The following is a 19,299-nucleotide window of genomic DNA, read 5'->3' on the forward strand; positions in this document are numbered from 1 at the left end:
GCACGCGTCTGTAGTCCTGCTACTCAGGAGGCTGAGGTGGGAGGACTGCTTGAGCCTGACAGGTTGAGACTTCAGTAAGCCATAATCATGCCACCATACTCCAGCATGGGCAACAGACTGAGACCCTGTCTCAAAAAAACAAAAATGAAAAAACAACCAAGGCAGTATGAATTCGGAGAAGGAAACATCAGTGAAGGCTGGGATGGTACAACAGAACTCAAGATAACTGTGGGGCTGAAAATATCCCCTAAGGGGAACTTAGAAGCCAAGCATAGAAATCCCTCCCAAACTTCCCAGTACTCTAGAAGGCCAACATGGGAGGGTTGCTTACGTCCAAAAGTTCAAGACCAGCCTGGGAAAAAGAGCAAGACCCTGTCCCTACAAAGAAAAAGAAAAAGAAAAATTAGCCAGGCATGGTGGTGTACATCTGTGGTCTCAGCACTTTGGGAGGCTGAAGTGGGAGGACTGCTTGAGCCCAGGAGTTCAAGACCGGCCTGAGTAACATACCAAGTTCTCATCTCTACAAAAAATTTAAAAATTAGCAGGACATGATGGTATGCGCCTGTAGTCCCAGCTACTCAGGAGGCTGAGGTAGGAGGATTCCTTGAGCCCAGAATTTTGAGGTTGCAGTGAGCTATGATCATGCCTATACACTCCAGCCTGGGTACTGAGTGAGGCTATTTCAGAAAGAAATCCCTCCCCAACCTCAAATTCCTTTGTGACCTCTTACATACAAAATGCCAAAGGATACCGATAGAAAAAGGGTAGAACTGAGGGATGCGAAGAAAAAAAGGAGGAAAGGAGGATGGCAGAGCTGGAGAGAACATTTTTGTACTAGAGCACGGGGCAAATAAAAGCTGAAGGAAAGCAAACATGGTCCCCTGTAAAGGTTTTCTTTTGAGGGATGAGGGTAGGGTTGGAAGAAAGAGTATTTACAAAGTAGTAGAATAAAAAATGACCTGTGTTTGAGCCCAGGCATTTGAGGTTGCCGTGAGCTACGGTCACGCCACTGCACTCTAGTTTGGGTGACAGAGTAAGACACAGTCTCTAAAAAAATAAAAAAATAAAAAATGAAGTTTGAATATTGATTAATGGCAAGAAGACAAACTACTAGATTATTTTAATAATTCAGGAGACACATAATGAAGGTGTGGACTATGGGAATAACAGAAAGAATAGAAAAGATAACTTCTGAAAGAGCATCGTCCTCAAATAACACCTCTGGGTAGAAACCCTGGTGAATGCGCTCCAAGTGGCCAAGTGCCGCCCTAGACATCGGGACATCTGAAAACAGGGTCTTCTGGCAGATCAGAACATAGCCAAATTTCAGAGGCTTTCTGGTGGGAAGGGCACATTGTTTCTCTCAGGGGCCATGCTTTTCTAGTTTATTTCTAGAAGGTTAGGGTTGTAAGTCACCACAGTATTTAAAAAAGAAAAACAAAAAATGGTTAGGGTTGGATAGTACAGAAGAGCTAGGGTAGTGGTCACACTAATATCATAACTTCCTCTTACCAAGACCCATTCTGGCCCCAAGGAAACAGTTAATAGACAAGGCTTCTGAGAAAAGAAACAAAATCGATCTATTCTCCTAATACAAATTAAACTTGCAAGTGCCTGTGGCTGGGTATGGTTCTCCCTGTAGTCAGAAAAGAGATGGCTGGGGACTCCTGTGATGGTTTCCCTATCACAAATTTGTTAATTTGGTTCCTGTGTGATCACACTTTTTTCTTTCCTTTTTTTGAGACAGAGTCTCACTCTGTCACTCAGGCTACAGTGCAGTGGCACGCTCTTAGCTCACTGCAACCTCTGCCTCCCAGGTTCCAGCGATTCTCCTGCCTTAGCCTCACACCACCACGCCTGGCTAATTTTTGTATCTTTAGTAGAGACAGGGTATCTCTAGTAGAGACAGGGTATCTTTAGACGCCACACTTTTTTTTGTATACTGAGTAACTTTGGACTGTATCCTAGTTCCAGTGATATTAATATGTTGCAAAAGCTTTGTATTCTGTTAGGTTCCTCTGAAAAACACTGATGTTTTTTGTTTTTAAAAATATTTTTAGAAAAGGAATTTTAACGTTTACTGAATACCTCCTATGTGCCAGACAATATGGTAAGTACTTTTAAAATACACTTCTATTGATTTTTCAAAAAATTATTTATGTTTTTTGAGACAGAATCTTGCTCTGTCACCCAGGCTGGAGTGCAGTGGCGCAATCTTGACTCACTGCAACCTCCGCCTCCTGGGTTCAAGTCATTCTCCTGCCTCAGCCTCCTGAGTAGCTGGGATTACAGGTGTGCACCACCACGCCTGGCTAATTTTTGTATTTTTAGTAGAGACGAGGTTTTCCCTTGTTGGCCAGGCTGGTCTCGAACACTTGGCCTCCGGTGATCTGCCTGCCTTGGCCTCTCAAAGTGCTGGGATTATAGGCATGAGCCACTGCGCCCGACCCTGATTTTTTTGGTTGTAAGTTTGTCTGTCCTAGTAAACAGTTAACTTGGCTAAACTCGAACTCCAAATGCCGAAAGTGAAGTTCAGTTCTTTCAGTCTCACCTGAGCTGCTTTGACTCTGACTTATGCACATCCAGTTTAAAGGGTCAACCAGATATTTAGGTAAACATTATAGCTAGAAGTTAGGGTTCTTTTTTTTTTTTTTTTTTGCTCTCTCCTTTTTAGGACTTTTCCCCTCCCTTTCTAGCAGCTGTGATCACCCTGAACTCTGTCTGTCCTTTAGTTCTCTAAGTCAGTGGGACAGATCTTCTATTAGGCTTCCAGTCACCCAGTGAGCAGAGTGGGCCTTGCCTCCTAGCTTAAAGCCATAATAGGAACGTTGCCTAGTGTCATTCCCTTCACCTAAAGGGAGAAACCCCTCCAGTATGTTTCTTCTTTTTCTTGCTTTCTGGTGCTTTTAGAAAGTTGTTTTTTGTATTTTGTCCAGAGTGTATAGTTATTTGAAGGTAGAGAGTTGGTCTGACAGAAGCTACTCAATCACTAACCAAAAGCAGAAAGAAGTGTACATCTTTGAAAATAGAATTCCATTTATTTTTAAATAGTCTACTCAGACTGATCTTTTTTGGTATATCTCAATTAATATGATGTTGTTGGTAAGACAAGTATATAGTATCTGACAAAAAAACCACAATCAGGCCAGACACAGTGGCTCACGCCTGTAATCCCAGCAGTTTGCGAGGCCAAGGCGGGCAGTTCACTTGAGGCCAGGAGTTCAAGACCAACCTAGCCAACATGGCGAAATCCCATCTCTACTAAAAAATACAAAAATTAGCTGGATGTGGTGGCACATGCCTATAATCCCAGCTACTCGGGAGGCTGAGGCAGGAGAATCGCTTGAACCCAGGAGGCGGAGGTTGCAGTGAGCCGAAATCACACCACTGCACTCCAGCCTGGGCAATAGGAGGAGACTCTGTCTCAAAACACAACAAAAACAACAAGAACAACAAAAAATCACAATCATGTTTACACATACTCTCTTATTTAATCTTCACAACACCCCTGTAAAATGAGAGGTGTATCCTCATACTACAGATGATGGAACTGAGGACCTAGAGGGAAAACTTACCAAATAACAATGTTGTTCATAACAGTAGTACCAAGGAGAGCTTCTTGCATCCCTTGGACCTCGGCAAAAGTTAATATAGTCTCCTCAGGGGGCATCAAAAATTGGTTTTCTTTGCCTCTGCAATTAAAATAGTATGAAAAGTCAGTACTTTGCACTAAAGCAGTTTCTAGGTAGCCCTTCTCCACACTGTTGAACTGTGCATAATATAAACTAACCAAATACCAGGAAAAAAAAAATCTAACCCAGAAAACGTGTATACTAAACTTTCTACAATGAACATATATTACTTCCATATTATCTACTTAGATATGCTGCAAGCACCTCAAATTCATTATATTCAAAATTAAACTTGTTAAGTTTCTCTTTAAACCTTTTGTTTCTTTCTGCATTCCTATCTCAATGAATTGCACCACCATCTAATAATGTCCAAGTTTCAGGGTTGGTCACCACTTAAGTGACCACCTAGACTGGGAGGAAGGAGACAAGGAAAATATCCACATTTCGGGCTTGGTCACCATTCAAGTGACCAACTCTACCATGTTGATATTCTCTCCTTCCTCTTAATCTAGTCAATCACCAAGTCCCAGCAATTTTATCTTCTCATCTCTCAGAAATCTATCTGCTTCTTCCCATCTCCACTAACATACTCCTAATTTAAGCAAACAATTATCATCTCTTGCAACAGATCATGAATAAATAAGCCAAAGTTCCCTGCCCTCCACTTTTAGAAAAGACAGATGGATAATAACAATGAAGTGTAATTGAAAAATAAAAATAAAGTATAATGAGTATATGATAGAGAAGATGCTGTTAAGTTCAGTTTGCAACATTTTGAATTCAAGGTGTTCCCAATATGTCTAATAAATAAACCTACAGGTCTAGAGCTCAAGAAAGAGCTCAGAGGTAGAAATGTATGTTTGCAAGTAGTCAGCACCAAGATGGTCAGTGAAGCAATGGACTCCAAGTGTGTGGAACGAGGAAAGGGTCTAGGGCCTTAAGGTATTTCTATATATTTTTTAAAATATTTGTGTGTGTGTGTGTGTGTGTATGTGTGTGTTTAAGATTAGGTCTCGGTCTGCTGCCCAAGGTGGACTGTGGTGGCATGATCACAGTTTATTGCACCCTTGAATTCCTAAGCTCAAGTGATCCTCCCACCTCAGACTCCATAGTAGCTGGGACCACAGGCATGCTCTGACACACCCAGATAATTTTTAAATGTTTTGTAAAGATGGGGCCCCGCTATGTGGCCCCAACTGATCTTGAACTCCTGGGCTCAAACTTCTGCCTTGGCCTCCCAAAGGGCTGGGATTATGGGCATGAGCCACTGTGCCCAGCAGAGGTATTTCTAACATTTAAGGGACACACAGAGATTTCAAAGAAGACTGAAGAACAAACTACATTTGCTGAGCCTCTCCCCTTCTTTGACTTCATCCCTGACATGTCTGGCTTACACCTCACTAACCTGCTTCTATGTCATAACCTAGTCTTGATGCCATACATGCTTATATTATACCCACAGCACAGAAAAACAAGATCTTAGTGACCCAACTTTCTCTGAAACCTGTGATAAAATTATTCTTCATCTAATAGTTAAAAATCAATCAATGCTTTTCTTACCCTCCATCTTCTGCAAATGTCATGACTTCTACTTGTTGATCAGAAAGGGTCCCACTGCTACTAACTAGCCTCCTCTTTGTCAGGCCAAGCACAGCTTTTATATTTCCAGACTTCAGTAGTAATTGCTTTTCACTTTCATCATCAGAGGAACAAAGCAATGCCCTAAGCCAAATATAAGGAAAAATGGGGTGATGTCAGGAGTAATCTTTTAACATTAAAGGACTAGGTTCACCTTTTTTTTTTTTTTGAGACGGAGTCTTGCTCTGTCGCCCAGGCTGGAGTACAGTGGTGCAATCTCAGTTCACTGCAACTCTGCGTCCCAGGTTCAAGCGATTCTCCTGCCTCAGACTCCTGAGTAGCTGGGATTACAGGCACAAGCCACCATGCCTGGCTAATTTTTCTGTATTTTTAGTAGAGACGGGGTTTCACCATGTTGGTCAGGCTGGTCTTGAACTCCTGACCTCGTGATCCACACGCCTTGGCCTTCCAAAGTGCTAGGATTGCAGGCATGAGCCACCGTGCCCAGCCTTTTTTTTTTTTTGAGACAAAGTCTCACTCTGTCATCCAGGCGGAGTGCAGTGGCACCATCTTAGCTCACTGCAACCTGTCTCCCGGGTTCAAGTGATTTACCACGTTGGCCAGGCTGGTCTCAAACTCCTGACCTCAGTTGATCCATACACCTCGGCCTCCCAAAGTGCTGGGATTACAGGCATGAGCCACCGTGCCCAGCCTAGGTTCACATTTTAAATAGAAACTTCAGTCACTGATGTCATTCTATTCATTTTTTTTTTTTTGAGATGGAGTCTCGCTCTGTCGCCCGGGCTGGAGTGCAGTGGCCGGATCTCAGCTCACTGCAAGCTCCGCCTCCCGGGTTTATGCCATTCTCCTGCCTCAGCCTCCCGAGTAGCTGGCACTATAGGTGCCCGCCACCTCGCCCGGCTAGTTTTTTGTATTTTTTATTAGAGACGGGGTTTCACCGTGTTAGCCAGGATGGTCTTGATCTCCTGACCTCGTGATCCGCCCATCTCAGCCTCCCAAAGTGCTGGGATTACAGGCTTGAGCCACCGCGCAAGGCCCATTTTTTTTTTTTTTTTTTTTTGAGATGGAGTCTCGCTCTGTCACCCAGGCTGGAGTGCAGTGGCCGGATCTCAGCTCACTGCAAGCTCCGCCTCCCGGGTTTACGCCATTCTCCTGCCTCAGCCTCCCGAGTAGCTGGGACTACAGGCGCCTGCCATCTCGCCCGGCTAGTTTTTTATATTTTGTAGTAGAGATGGGGTTTCACCGGGTTAGCCAGGATGGTCTCGATCTCCTGACCTTGTGATCCGCCCGTCTCGGCCTCCCAAAGTGCTGGGATTACAGGCTTGAGCCACCGCGCCCGGCCCCATTTTTTTTTTTTAAACAAATCTCTCTCTCTTCAGATCTTTCAGATTCTTTCAAGACTCAAGTCTAGGTTACTACCTGCACTCAAAACCAGCTGACAGAAACAAAGATGAAGGAAAAACAAATCAGCCGTTGGGAATTACATACCTGATCTCTCTGATTTCCAAATTTCCCAAAGCTACACACACAAGATTATACACATCAGGCACTGGAACTATCTGTAATACTGGAACCTAAATAAAACAAAGCAGCCAAAAATTATACTTGGTTTGTTTCATTTTCGTTTAATCCAGATTTTCCAAAATTTATCACATTCTTTTGTATTCTCACTGTACAAGAATAGTTTTCATCATTTGAAGGCTCAGAAAACACTCTTTTTATTAGCTGTAAATCTAAATAAACTATATGCATAATAGTGCTTACTGAACATTTATGTAATGCAATGTATAATTCTAACAATAGAGGAATAATGGGGTATATTCTGGCATGTGAATGAAAAGAATATTTATGTAGCCATTTAAAAGTATATCTATGTTCACTGAACAAATATTTATTGGGCACCTCTGTGCAAAGCACAGTGTTAGATGTTGTATACATTTGGAGAGCAAGAATGAAGTTTATACAAGTATGAAGACTCTACAGAAACAAGGAATTTTTTTTTTCTTTTTGAGACGGAGTTTCACTCTTGTTGCCCAGCCTTGAGTGTAATGGCACAATCTCAGTTCATTGCAACCTCCACCTCCTGGGTTCAAGCAATTCTCCTGCCTCAGCCTCCCAAGTAGCTGGGATTACAGGCATGCACCACCACACCTGGTTAATTTTTTTTATTTTTAGTAGAGATGGGGTTTCACCATGTTGGTCAGGGTGGTCTTGAACTCTTGACCTCAGGTGATCCACCCACCTCAGCCTCTCAAAGTGCTGGGATTATAGGTGTGAGCCACCTCGCCTGGCCAGAAAAATGTTTATATGTATGGTGAGAAAAGACAGATCTAAAAATTTTAAGCACACTAAGATTGCAAGCATGTAAGATGTATATGATAGTGGGAAAAGACTAGAAGGAAATACACTTAGAAAAGCAGCAAAATAATGCCTTGGTGAAGGGCAAGGAGTATAAATATCAGCAAGTGTCAAAGTCATAACAGACATAAAATTCTAAGCTCCTCCAACAGGTCTAGTGTAAAAACCCATCTCTAGGCTGAGTGTGGTGCCTCACACCTGTAATCCCAGCAATTTGGGAAGCCGAGGCCGGTGGATCACTTGAGGTCAGGAGTTCGAGACCATCCTGGCCAACATAGTAAAACCCCGTCTCTACTGAAAATACAAAAATTAGCTGGATGTGGTGGCGTACGCCTGTAGTCCCAGCTACTCGGGAGGCTGAGGCAGGAGAATTGCTTGAACCTGGGAAATGGAGATTGCAGTGAGCCAAGATTGCCCCACTGCACTCCAGGGTAGGCGACAAAGTATGACTCTGTCTCCGAAAAAAAAAAAAAAAAAAAAAAAAAAAAAAAAGAAAAAACCATCTCTAGATAAAACTGGGATCGGCTGGGGATGGTGGTTCACACCTGTAATCCCTAGCACTCTAGGAGGCTGAGGCAGGCCGACTGCTTAAGCCCAAGAGTTCAAGACCAGCCCAGGCAACATGGCAAAACCACGTCTGCATAAAAACTATAGGCTGGATGCTGTGGCTCAGACCTGTAATCCCAGCACTTTGGGAGGCTGAGGCGGGCGGATTGCCTTAGGTCAGGAGTTCAAGAACAGCCTGGGCAACATGATGAAACCCTGTCTCCACTAAAAAATACAAAAAAATTAGCCGGGCATGGTGGTGGGTGCCTGTAATCCCAGCTACTCAGGAGGCTGAGGCACAAGAATCCCTTGAACCTGGGTGGCAGAGGTTTACAGTGAGCAGAGATCGTGCCACTGCACTCCAGTCTGGGTGACAGAGCAAGACTCTGTCTCAACAAAAATAAGAAGGAAAAAAAATATATAAATAAAAAATTAGCCAGACATAGTGGTGCATGTCTGTGGTCCCAGCTACCTGGGAGGCTGAGGTGAGAGGATTACTGAGCCTAGGGAGGTTGAGGCTGCAGTGAGCCATGATCATGCCACTGCACTCCAGCCTGCATGACAGAGTGAGACCCTGACTCAAACAAACAAAAGAAAATTTGTGATAAAGCAAATAAAGTAGGATGTTAATGGTGGAGTCTAGAATGGTGGGTATATGGGTGCTCACTATACAACTTTTCTGGATGTTTGAAACTTTTCATAATAAAATGTTGGGGAAAAAAATCTCATCTCTGTTCTGCCTTGCATGGTCATAGCTCCCAATTTTGGTAAGCTGCCTATCTACGTTATCAGGCAAATGGCTACAAAGATCTTTTTCAGCTCGGGATTCTCACTTACCTCTGTGAAGTGCCAAGTATAAAGTTTTTCCCACTGCCAAGCATCCAGAGCTTTCCAAAGAGAAACTACATCCTCGCAAGCAGTTATGATACATGGCTCTTTACAACCGGCTCTTTCCCAAAACATGGCACTCACATCTACGGAACAGGAACCTGAAGGATTCTGATACAATGGCAACAATAGTCCTGTTAAAGTGGTACTGGAGGGCTGTTTTATGCAAAGCATAAGTATGCAAAGTGATGAATTATAATTCAATGAAACAGTAGGTATGTAAAGTTTAAGTTTTATACAGGTGAAAAGAAAGAGTTTTGTGGTTCTTATGTAACTAAAAACTTGCCTATCAAACTTACATCATGAAAGATTTTATTTTTTATTTCATTTATTAATTTTAATTTTTGTGTTTTTTTGGGACTGAGTCTCAGTTTATCACCCAGGCTGGAGTGCAGTGGTGCAATCTCGGCTCACTGCAACCTTTGCCTCCTGGATTCAAGCGATTCTCCTGCCTCAGCCTTCCGAGTAGCTAGGATTACAGGTGCCTGCCACCACACCCAGCTAATTTTTGTATTTTTAGTAGAGACAAGGTTTCACCGTGTTGGCCAGGCTAGTCTCGAACTCCTGACCTCAAGTGATCCACCCACCTTGGCCTCCCGAAGTGCTAGGGTTACAGGTGTGAGCTACCATGCCCAGCCCATGAAAGATTTTAAAATGTATAGTCCAGATGGAATAAATTCAGATTTAACCACAAAAAGATATTCCATACAACTTATCCATTTGAAAATTAAACATCCTGATGAACCACTCATGGGCTGAAACCACAGGTTTCAATGTTATTCCCTCCGAGGAATAACATTATACTATCACTATTATGATCATGGGAACACTATGTATCCAAACCACAGAGCATGGCCAAAGCAGTATTTCCAAGAAAATTTGGAAATGTCCAGTAAAAATCATAATCACAAAGGCATTTATAAGAAAACAAGAAAGATTAAAATCAAGTAAGCATGCAGCTCAGGAAGTCAGTACAAGAACAAAATAAGAACAGTAAAAAAACAGTAGAAAGGAATTATTTACAGTTATCTTGTTTATTATAAAAACAGAATGAACTAGAAAACAAAACAAACAACAACAACAAAAAAAAACCACAACCCAATTAATAACCAATACAACCAAAAACTAGTTTGTTTGGAAGACCCACGTAATGGCCACATCTTGAGTCCAATATAGAAAAACAGTAATTTTAGAAATGGGAGAATGGGGAAGAGAGGCTTAACTGCATATACACAGATTTTAATAATCTATAAGAAGTAACTTTTTACCTACAAATTTGAAAATATGAATGGAATGGTTGATTTTTTAAGAGACTAAGTTATTAGGACACTGGGCATGGTGGCTCACGCCTGTGATCCCAACACTTTGGGAGGCCAAGGCAGGCGGATCCCCTGAGGTCAGGAGTTCAAGACCAGCCTGGCCAATGTGGCAAAACCCTGTCTGTACTAAAAATACAAAAACCAGCAGGGCGTGGTGGCACATGCTTGTAATCCCAGCTACTATAGAGGCTGAGGCACGAGAATCACTTGAACCTGTGAGGCTGAGGTTGCAGTGAGTGGAGACTGGAGATTGCCCCACTGCACTCCAGCCTGGACAACAGACTGTCTCAAAAAATAAAATAAAAATAAGTTATTAAAATTGACTCAAGAATAAATTCCAAAACACAGCACAGGTTATTACCACATATCCTTTATAGAAAAGTAATCTGGGGCTCAGAGGTTACACAATTTGTCCAAGGTGACAAAGCCAGTAATCTGGGAAAAACTTTATGTGGATTTGAAGTGCTTTCCTTCACACCAGTGGTTCTCTGGGAGAGCATATGCACCATCTTCACCCTTGCCCCTAGGACATTTAGTAATGCAACATTTTCAGTTACCACACTGCATAGAAAAGATTAACCACTAGAACTGCTCCCCATTTTCTTATAAATCACCATAAGTGATTCTTCTAGAAACATTACACCATTTGAATAGGAGAGGCATGAATAACTCTCATTTCACTCTCTGTCAAAATGCCTGAGTTATGTTTATTTTATTTTATTTTTGAGATGGAGTCTCACTCACCCAGACTGGAGCACAGTGGTGAGATCTTGGCTCACTGCAACATCTGCCTCCTGGTTCAAGTATTCTCTTCCCTCAGCCTCCGTAGTAGCTGGGATTATAGGCGCCCACCACCATGCCCGGCTAATTTTGTTTTGTTTTGTTTTGTTTTTTGAGACGGAGTCTTGCTCTGTTGCCCAGGCCAGAGTGCAGTGGCCGGATCTCAGCTCACTGCAAGCTCCGCCTCCCGGGTTCACGCCATTCTCCTGCCTCAGCCTCCCGAGTAGCTGGGACTACAGGCTCCCGCCACCTCGCCCGGCTAGTTTTTTGTATTTTTTAGTAGAGACGGGGTTTCACAGTGTTAGCCAGGATGGTCTCAATCTCCTGACGTCGTGATCCGCCCGTCTCGGCCTCCCAAAGTGCTGGGATTACAGGCTTGAGCCACCGCGCCCGGCCTAATTTTGTATTTTTAGTAGAGATAGGGTTTCATCATGTTGGCCAGGCTGGCCTCAAACATCTGACCTCAAGTGATTCGCCCGCCTCAGCCTCCCAAAGTGCTGAGATTACAGAGGTGGGCCACCGTGCCCAGTTCCCCAACTTAGATTTAGATATGAAGTTCAGCTACTTAGCCTAAGTTATTCTTGCCAACAGGTTGGCATAGAAACTTTAAGAGGAGAGCTCAAAACAGAAACAGAGGTAAATATTGGGGAAAACAATCCAAATCTGTTTTTCTGAATCTGTTTATCAATATCTTTAATAGTATTAAAGAACAAGAAGCTATATGACCGAATGCTTTTCAATTCATTAAAGTTTTCATATGTAAGACACAAGACACTGGAAGAGAATATTCTTCTGACCTTTAACTTTGAAACCAATTGTAGGTTGCCTGGGTTTATGCTATCAGAAGCAGGAAGCTCTGCTGTTTCAGTCTGTGAAAACAAAAGTCACATCATTAGTCTACACTTCATGTATAATGTCTGCTTGCATTACCCACTCATCAAAATGTCTACTTCATATTGTCTTTATTTCCTCTTATAACAGCAGCAAAGCTCCAAATGCAAACTGTTTCACTGATGACAAAGAGAATAGGACCTCCCAAATTTAAAAGAAACGTTTTAATGAACCTTAATTTCCCCAGAATGAACTTAATGTTTACAATGAAGTTCTATCCAAGAAACATGTCAAACCGTTCTTAAATGTGGAAGGCCCAGTGCATAAGTAAGTCATGCTGTTTACATTCACTAAGGCATTTCATTCCTCCAGAGAAAATTTCACAAAGGAAATGGATTGTACCTGTTCGACGGAATGTTTATGCAACTCCTGGCATGTGTTTCCACAGAGCTGATTTTCTTTAAAAGTCAATGACTCAATGGGTGGAGGTGTTCCCGGCAGGGTAGAGTCACAGTCACAGGTAGGTTGTCCTTGCCTGCCTGACATCTGCAGCGTGGTATGTGGTTTTGCTGGACTGCTTGAACTGTCGAATTGTTTACTATCACTGGCAAGACAGACTGAGTCTTTCAAATGAGCAAGTTGGGGTGTGCGGCAAGTTTGTCCAGCGACCTCTGTGGAAGCTTTTTCATAGGAGCCTTGAGGGCCAAAGGCTGGAGTAGTACCTAAGATGGGGAAAAGAGGTGAACACATGTCTGCAGTAGGCCTGTCATTATCATCAAGCGCAACTGTATTTAAAGGAGTATAAAGTAATATGGATGAAGAAAGGCCTGTCTTTGTATGCTGGCTTTGTGGGTTTGGCCTTTTGGGATGTGATTTTCGTGGCAGAACAATAAGGTCCTCTTCTAAGTCCTCCATTTCTGTATCCATGCGTTTAGGACTCAGTTCCTCTGGAAAAATACAATTTCCCTCTTTAAGATGTCTCTCTCCAAACATGTTTGATTCAAAGGACTCCACTGGTTTTTCTGAGCAAGACTTCAGTTTTTCAAGCTTAAGAGGTCCAAAGTCTTCATCAGGTAACTGAAAGTCTGTGATACTGAGAAAAGACAGTAGTTGCTTTAAGCTCAGCATTCCATCCTTATGAAATGAATCTGTGAAAGCATCATTATCCAAGGATAAATAAGCACTATTACTCCAAGAAAGGGAATCCTCTTTTTGATGACTTTTCTTCCCTAAAGAAGAAAAATAAGTCACAAAAATAGTAACAAAACCTAACAAAACAAACTGTTTCACTGATGACAAAGAGAATAGGACCTCCCAAATTTAAAAGAAACATTTTAATGAACCTTAATTTCCCCAGAATGAACTTAATGTTTACAATGAAGTCCTATCCAAGAAACATGTTAAACCATTCTTAAACATAATATCTAACAAAAAGTGAGCTTCTAAACTCAAATATACTAGAAAATATACATAATACCCAACAAAGAGTGAGTTTCCAAACTCAAATATACTAGAAAATATACATAATACCCAACAAAGAGTGAGTTTCTAAACTCAAATATACTCCTCGCTTGAGCCCAAGAGTTTGAGACCAGCCTGAGCAACACAGTGAGACTGTCTTTAAAAACAATAAATAAATAAATAAAAATTTTTAAAAAGTAGGGCCAGGTACGGTGCCTCACACTCGTAGTCTCAGTACCTTCAGAGGTCGAGGCAGGCAGATCATTTGAGGTCAGGAGTTCAAGACCAGCCTGACCAACGGTGAAACCCCGTCTCTACTAAAAATACAAAAAAAAAAAAAAAAAATTAGCCAGGTATGGTCATGGGCACCTGTAGTCCCAGCTACTCGGGAGGCTGAGGTGGAAGAATGGCGTGAACCCAGGAGGCGGAGCTTGCAGTGAGCTGAGATCGCACCACTGCACTCCAGCCTGGGTGACAGAGCAAGACTCCATCTCAAAAAAAAAAAAAAAAAAATTAGCTGGGCATGGTGGTGCACACCTGTAATCTCAGCTACTGGGGAAGCTGAGGTAGGAGAATCATTTGAACCCAGGAGGTGGAGGCTGCAGTGGGCTGAAATTGCACCAGCACCACTGCACTCCAGCCTGGGCAACAGAGCGAGATTCTGTCTCAAAGAATGAATGAATGAATAAATAAATAAATATAAACAAAACAAAACGGAGTATGGCCAAAAATATTAACTGGGAGAAGGGACTGAGCACAAGGCTCAGCTCAACCACTGATTTGCAGCTTAACCTTAGGCAAATTGATTTATTTCATTTTCCCTTTTCTCATTGTCTCTCATAAGAGAAATGAACTAAAAATATCTACATTTTTTCCTACCTCTAAAACTGTGATTTCAACAGGCTGCCAGAGTATGGTCTACAAAATGCTGGCTCTTGTCACTATGGAAAAGTTAGTCTTCTCTTGAAGCAAAGAGTTAATTTACTGCTTTTGTTTGCTTATTTCAAGACGAGGTCTCACTCTGTTGCCCAGGCTGGAGTGCAGTGGCGAGATCTTGGCTCACTGCAACCTCTGCCTCCCAGGCTCAAGCAATCCTCCCACATCAGCCTCCTGAGTAGCAATTTACTGCTCTTATTGCAAATGGTATCCCACTCCATTCAAAATGTTGCAATATCCTCAATGATGAATGCATAAACAAACTGTGGTATATACATACAATGGAATACTAGTCAGCCATAAAAAGGAACAAAGTACTGATGCATGTTACAAGAGAAACGTACCTTTAAAACATTATGCTAAGTGGCCAGGCTCAGTGACTCACACCTATAATCCCAGCACTTTGGGAGGCTGAAGGCAGGTGGATCACTTGAGGTCAGGAGTTCGAGGCCAGCCTGGACAACATGGTGAAACCCCATCTCTACTAAAAATACAAAAATTAGCCAGGTGTGGTGGCAGGCGCCTGTAATCCCAGCTACTCAGGAGGCTGAGGCAAGAGAATCACTTGAACCTGGGAGGCGGAGGTTGCAGTGAGCCGAGATTGTGCCACTGCACTCCAGCCTGGGTAAGAGTGAGACTCTATCTCAAAAACAAAGAAGCCCATTATGCTAAGCAGCCAGACACAAAAGGTCACATATTGTATGATTCTATATATATGAAATATCCAGAGCAGGTAAATCCATAGAGATAGAATGCAGATTGGTGGTTGTCCATGGAAGGAGTACGGGGTAGGGGGAGAGGAAATGGGTAGCAGCTGCTTAATGAGTATGGGGTTTAGAGGGGATAAAAATGTTTTAGAATGAGATAGAGGTGGTGGTTGCACAACACTGTAAATGTACTGTGTACTGACTTGTTCACTTAATTTAAAACGGTTAATTTTGTTATGTGAATGTCACCTTGAAAAAAAAGTTCTTAAATGTAGCTGCAGGTTACTAAAATGATAGCAGACTATTTCAAACTACTAGCTGGGTCTGGTGGCTCAGGCCTGTAATCCCAGCACTTTGGGATGCCGAGGTAGGCAGATCACCTGAGGTCAGGAGATAGAGACCAGCCTGGCCTACATGGCGAAAACCCACTTCTACTAAAAATATAAAAATTAGCTTGGTGTGGTGGCGGGTGCCTATAATCTCAGCTACTCATGAGGCTGAGGTGGGAGAATCGCTTGAACCTGGGAGGCAGAGGTTGCAGTGAGCTGAGATAGCACCATTGCACTCCATCCGGGGCGACAAGCGTGAAACTCTGTCTCAACAATAAAAAAAACTACTGTGTAAAAAACAATATTTCTAGATTACTGGATTGCCTACTTTTTGATGACTATGCATTCTTGTTCACTTAAAAGATGAAAAATCACAATTTTTGGATTAATTAGTCATAGCTCATAGACCAAGTCCATGTCCAATGTTACAGAGCAGCTTGCTACCTATTTTTGCACATAAAGTTTTTTCTTTTTTTTTTTAAGGAACTTGGCTGTAAAATGCACATAAAGGTGTGTTGGAACACAGTCACAGTTACAAGTTGACTTTGGCTGCTTTCGCACATAGCTGAGTAGTTGAGACAGAGCACAAAGACTAAAATATGTGCTATCTGGCCCTTTCTAGAAAGTATGCTGATGCCTAATTTAGAGCCACAATGAATTACCCCATTTTTGTGCTCAGTTGATCAGATATGATTAAATTATCAGTAAATAATTAAAAGTTTAAATTACAATGTATCCTTGCTTCCCATCCTCCAAAATCCTGTGTCCCATGAAGGCCTTAGAGACACTGCATTAGATATTTTATCCAAAAAAGTTGCTTAGGCCTTTTCATTACATGATGACTTCTAAAACAGAATAGTAAGTGGACTCTTTCTCTTTTTTTTTTTTTGTTTTTTGTTTTTTTTTTTGAGACGGAGTCTCACTCTGTCGCCGGGGCTGGAGTGCAGTGGCCGGATCTCAGCTCACTGCAAGCTCCGCCTCCCGGGTTCACGCCATTCTCCTGCCTCAGTCTCCCGAGTAGCTGGGACTACAGGCGCCCGCCACCTCGCCCGGCTAGTTTTTTGTATTTTTTAGTAGAGACGGGGTTTCACAGTGTTAGCCAGGATGGTCTCAATCTCCTGACCTCGTGATCCGCCCGTCTCGGCCTCCCAAAGTGCTGGGATTACAGGCTTGAGCCACCGCGCCCGGCCTCTCTTTTTTTTTTGAAAGAGGGTCTTGCTCTATCACCCAGGCTGGAGTGCAGTGGTGCAATCACGGCTCACTGAAGCCTCGACATCCTGGGCTGAAGTGATACTCCCACCTTGGCCTCTGAAGTAGCTGAAACCACAGGCATACACCACCACACCTGGCTAATTTTTCTATATATTAGAGATGGGGTTTTGTCATGTTGCCCAAGCTGGTCTCAAACTCCTGGGCTCAAGCAATCCTCCCACCTTGGCCTCCTCAAATGTTGGGATTACAGGGGTGAGCCATCATGCCCGACATAGTCTAACTTTAGTACACATTCCATTTTACTTCAAAAACACTTTCTGTATTAGCTGTGAAGCCTCTACCCATAGATAGGAATTGTATTGTACCTGAATATGTAATATTACATAAACAACCAAAACATTTTCCTTTTCAGTGTTGAACTGCTGCAGCTCTATCACTGAACTCTGGCACCATAATGCCAGGTTTGAATCCTGGCTCTGTAATTTTAATTAAATTAAGTAAAGTCATTGTAATCTCCCTGTGCTTTAGTTTCCTCACCTGTAAAGTGAGAATGAAAAGAGATTCTACCTCATGTAGGACTGCTGTGATGATTCAATGAGTTAGTATCTGTACAACATTTAGAAAGTGCCAGGCAGGCTGGATACAGTGGCTCATGACTGTAATCCCAGCAGTTTGGGAGGCCGTGGTGGGAGGACTGTTTGAGGTCAGGAGTTCAATATCAGCTTGGGCAACAGGGCAAGACCTCGCCTCTACAAAACATTTAAAAACATTAGCCAGGCATGGTGGTACATGCCAGTAGTCCCAGCTAGTTGGGAGGCTGAGGCAGGAGGAACATTTGAGCCCAGGAGATAGAGGCTGCAGTGAGCCATGATTACACCATGGCACTCCAGCCTGGACAACACACTCAACCCTGTCCCATTTTAGAAAAGAAAAAAAAAAGCAAATGCCAGGCTTGTTAGCTTGTAGTAATTGTTAGCTTTCATCATCATCATCATCAAACACATCTTGATTTACCTTTCACTAGAGTAACTGCTTTTTTGTTCTGATATTTATGTGAGGTGACTTCCTCCTTGGACCTGCTAATAACCGATGGGTTGCAAGCTGGCAAAAGTGGTTCACAATGATCTGATGCTGGGGTGCAGGCTGATTTTCTTTTTCCTCTGTATCTTCTACTAGGTGCCTGGGCAACTGCCTTCCTAGACAAGTCATTATCTTCAGTGGGCCCAGTGGGAGAGCTGACTTTAGTTAATGAGAGAAGTTTCTGAGAAGTTCTTGAACTTGGTTGTCCTGTGCATGTGTCAGACATCCTAATTTCACTTTGGTCAGTTTCCTCATTGGAAAGGTTTAAAGTTATACTTGCATCCTTATTTTTATTTTTAAACCCTTTTTTCTTGACATCCAAATGACTCTGAATGACAGCCTCCAGGGCTACTTTTCTCTGGCAATTGGACATGCTTCGTGTTGTTCTAACATAGTATTCTGCAGGAAACAGAAGGCCTTCAAGCATTGTGCAAGAATGTTTTTCTGCAGAAAGAAGAGAGGTTGCTTCCAGGCTAAGACTCTTAGGTTGACTTAGAATCTCGTTTTCCTGAAGATTTTCATTTCTACCATCAAGAGTGTCACTGGGAGATTTTAAAGATTTCTCTGTTTGATTTTGTTCTAAGTTTTGATTTTCATTTGCTGGCAAGTTATTGTGAGTGAGTTCATTTAGAGAACATGAAATATCTGCCTCTAAATTAGAACTTGTGGGCAGCTGGCCACTTTTACTTACAGCTTTGTTTACAACGAGGTTATCTGTAGGGACAGTCACTTTTTTGCCTTGTGCCTCCAAACTTACAGGTGAAGTAAATCTAATGTTTTTTAGCCCGTGAGTAGTAAGTTCACTGCTGCCTTTGGGAGGAATATGTTCAAGGTGCTGACTACTACTGCTATCTGTTGGAGTCTGTAAAGGAACTGTAGTCGCCCTGGTGAAATCAGGTCTTCTTAGGAGTGTATCCACACCTTTTTCTGGTTGGGCAGTTGGTGGAATGAATACACTGTCTTCATTGGTTTCTGTAACTGGTTCTGGAGAATCTGGAAGTTCAGACTCAAGACTTAAAAGGTGAGTTCTTATTTCAGTTACTGGTGATCTAGCAGGATTTTTGCTACTGGTTTCTTCCTGTTCCTTTAGTCTTTTCCCAGACAGTCTGAGTGAATCAGTGCCAAAGACACAGTCTCTCTCTTGTGAAATAAATGTTCTCTTCTGCTGCTTCTTTCTTCTCCCTGGCAGCTTCTGCTTTTGCTCACCATCAGGGTCACTGACCCTGTGGGGAAAATGTTCTTGGGTGTCATCTGTTCTGTGTATAGGTAATCCTCCTGGGCCATCTCCAGGGTTAAAGGACTCAGGCCCAACATCAAGTGTGACAGATGTCTTTTCTCCAGTTTCTTCATCAAGATGGGTTTTGATGTGTAACTTGTCATAAACACGTATTTTATTTTTAGGTTCTGAGGAGAAAAAAATATATATAACATATTTTTCTTATAAACAAAACAAAAAATACTCATTTTTATCCTATTATATATAAATACTACTAAACATTTATTTAAGAACGAATCAGTGACACTTCATTCAGGCAGATGAATTTACAGGTGAAATAAATCTGTTTTTTAGGCTGTGAGTAGTAAGGTCACTGTTACCTTTAGGTTCAAGGTGTTCAAGGTG

At 42.4% G+C, this 19,299-nt stretch overlaps 1 protein-coding gene across 4 annotated transcripts in view; it reads right to left on the reverse strand.

Annotated features, from left to right (window-relative positions):
* Window positions 1-19,299, reverse strand: part of PALB2 (partner and localizer of BRCA2) — a 38,385-nt gene that overhangs the window by 13,989 nt on the left and 5,097 nt on the right. For 3 of the 4 annotated variants that reach the window (XM_010358219.2, XM_030924361.1, XM_030924360.1), the window contains 7 exons: window positions 17,613-19,082; window positions 12,356-13,182; window positions 11,920-11,991; window positions 8,973-9,134; window positions 6,720-6,805; window positions 5,193-5,354; window positions 3,576-3,692 (listed from right to left, as the gene is read on the reverse strand). In XM_010358219.2, the coding sequence (XP_010356521.1) occupies window positions 3,576-3,692; window positions 5,193-5,354; window positions 6,720-6,805; window positions 8,973-9,134; window positions 11,920-11,991; window positions 12,356-13,182; window positions 17,613-19,082 (2,896 nt within the window). Of the gene's footprint in view, window positions 1-331; window positions 379-3,575; window positions 3,693-5,192; window positions 5,355-6,719; window positions 6,806-8,972; window positions 9,135-11,919; window positions 11,992-12,355; window positions 13,183-17,612; window positions 19,083-19,299 lie in introns of all 4 variants that reach the window. The other variant, XM_030924362.1, reaches the window with a different exon arrangement.

Source organism: Rhinopithecus roxellana, chromosome 20 (assembly GCF_007565055.1).
Source record: "Rhinopithecus roxellana isolate Shanxi Qingling chromosome 20, ASM756505v1, whole genome shotgun sequence".
In the NCBI taxonomy this organism is placed as follows: Eukaryota; Metazoa; Chordata; class Mammalia; order Primates; family Cercopithecidae; genus Rhinopithecus; species Rhinopithecus roxellana.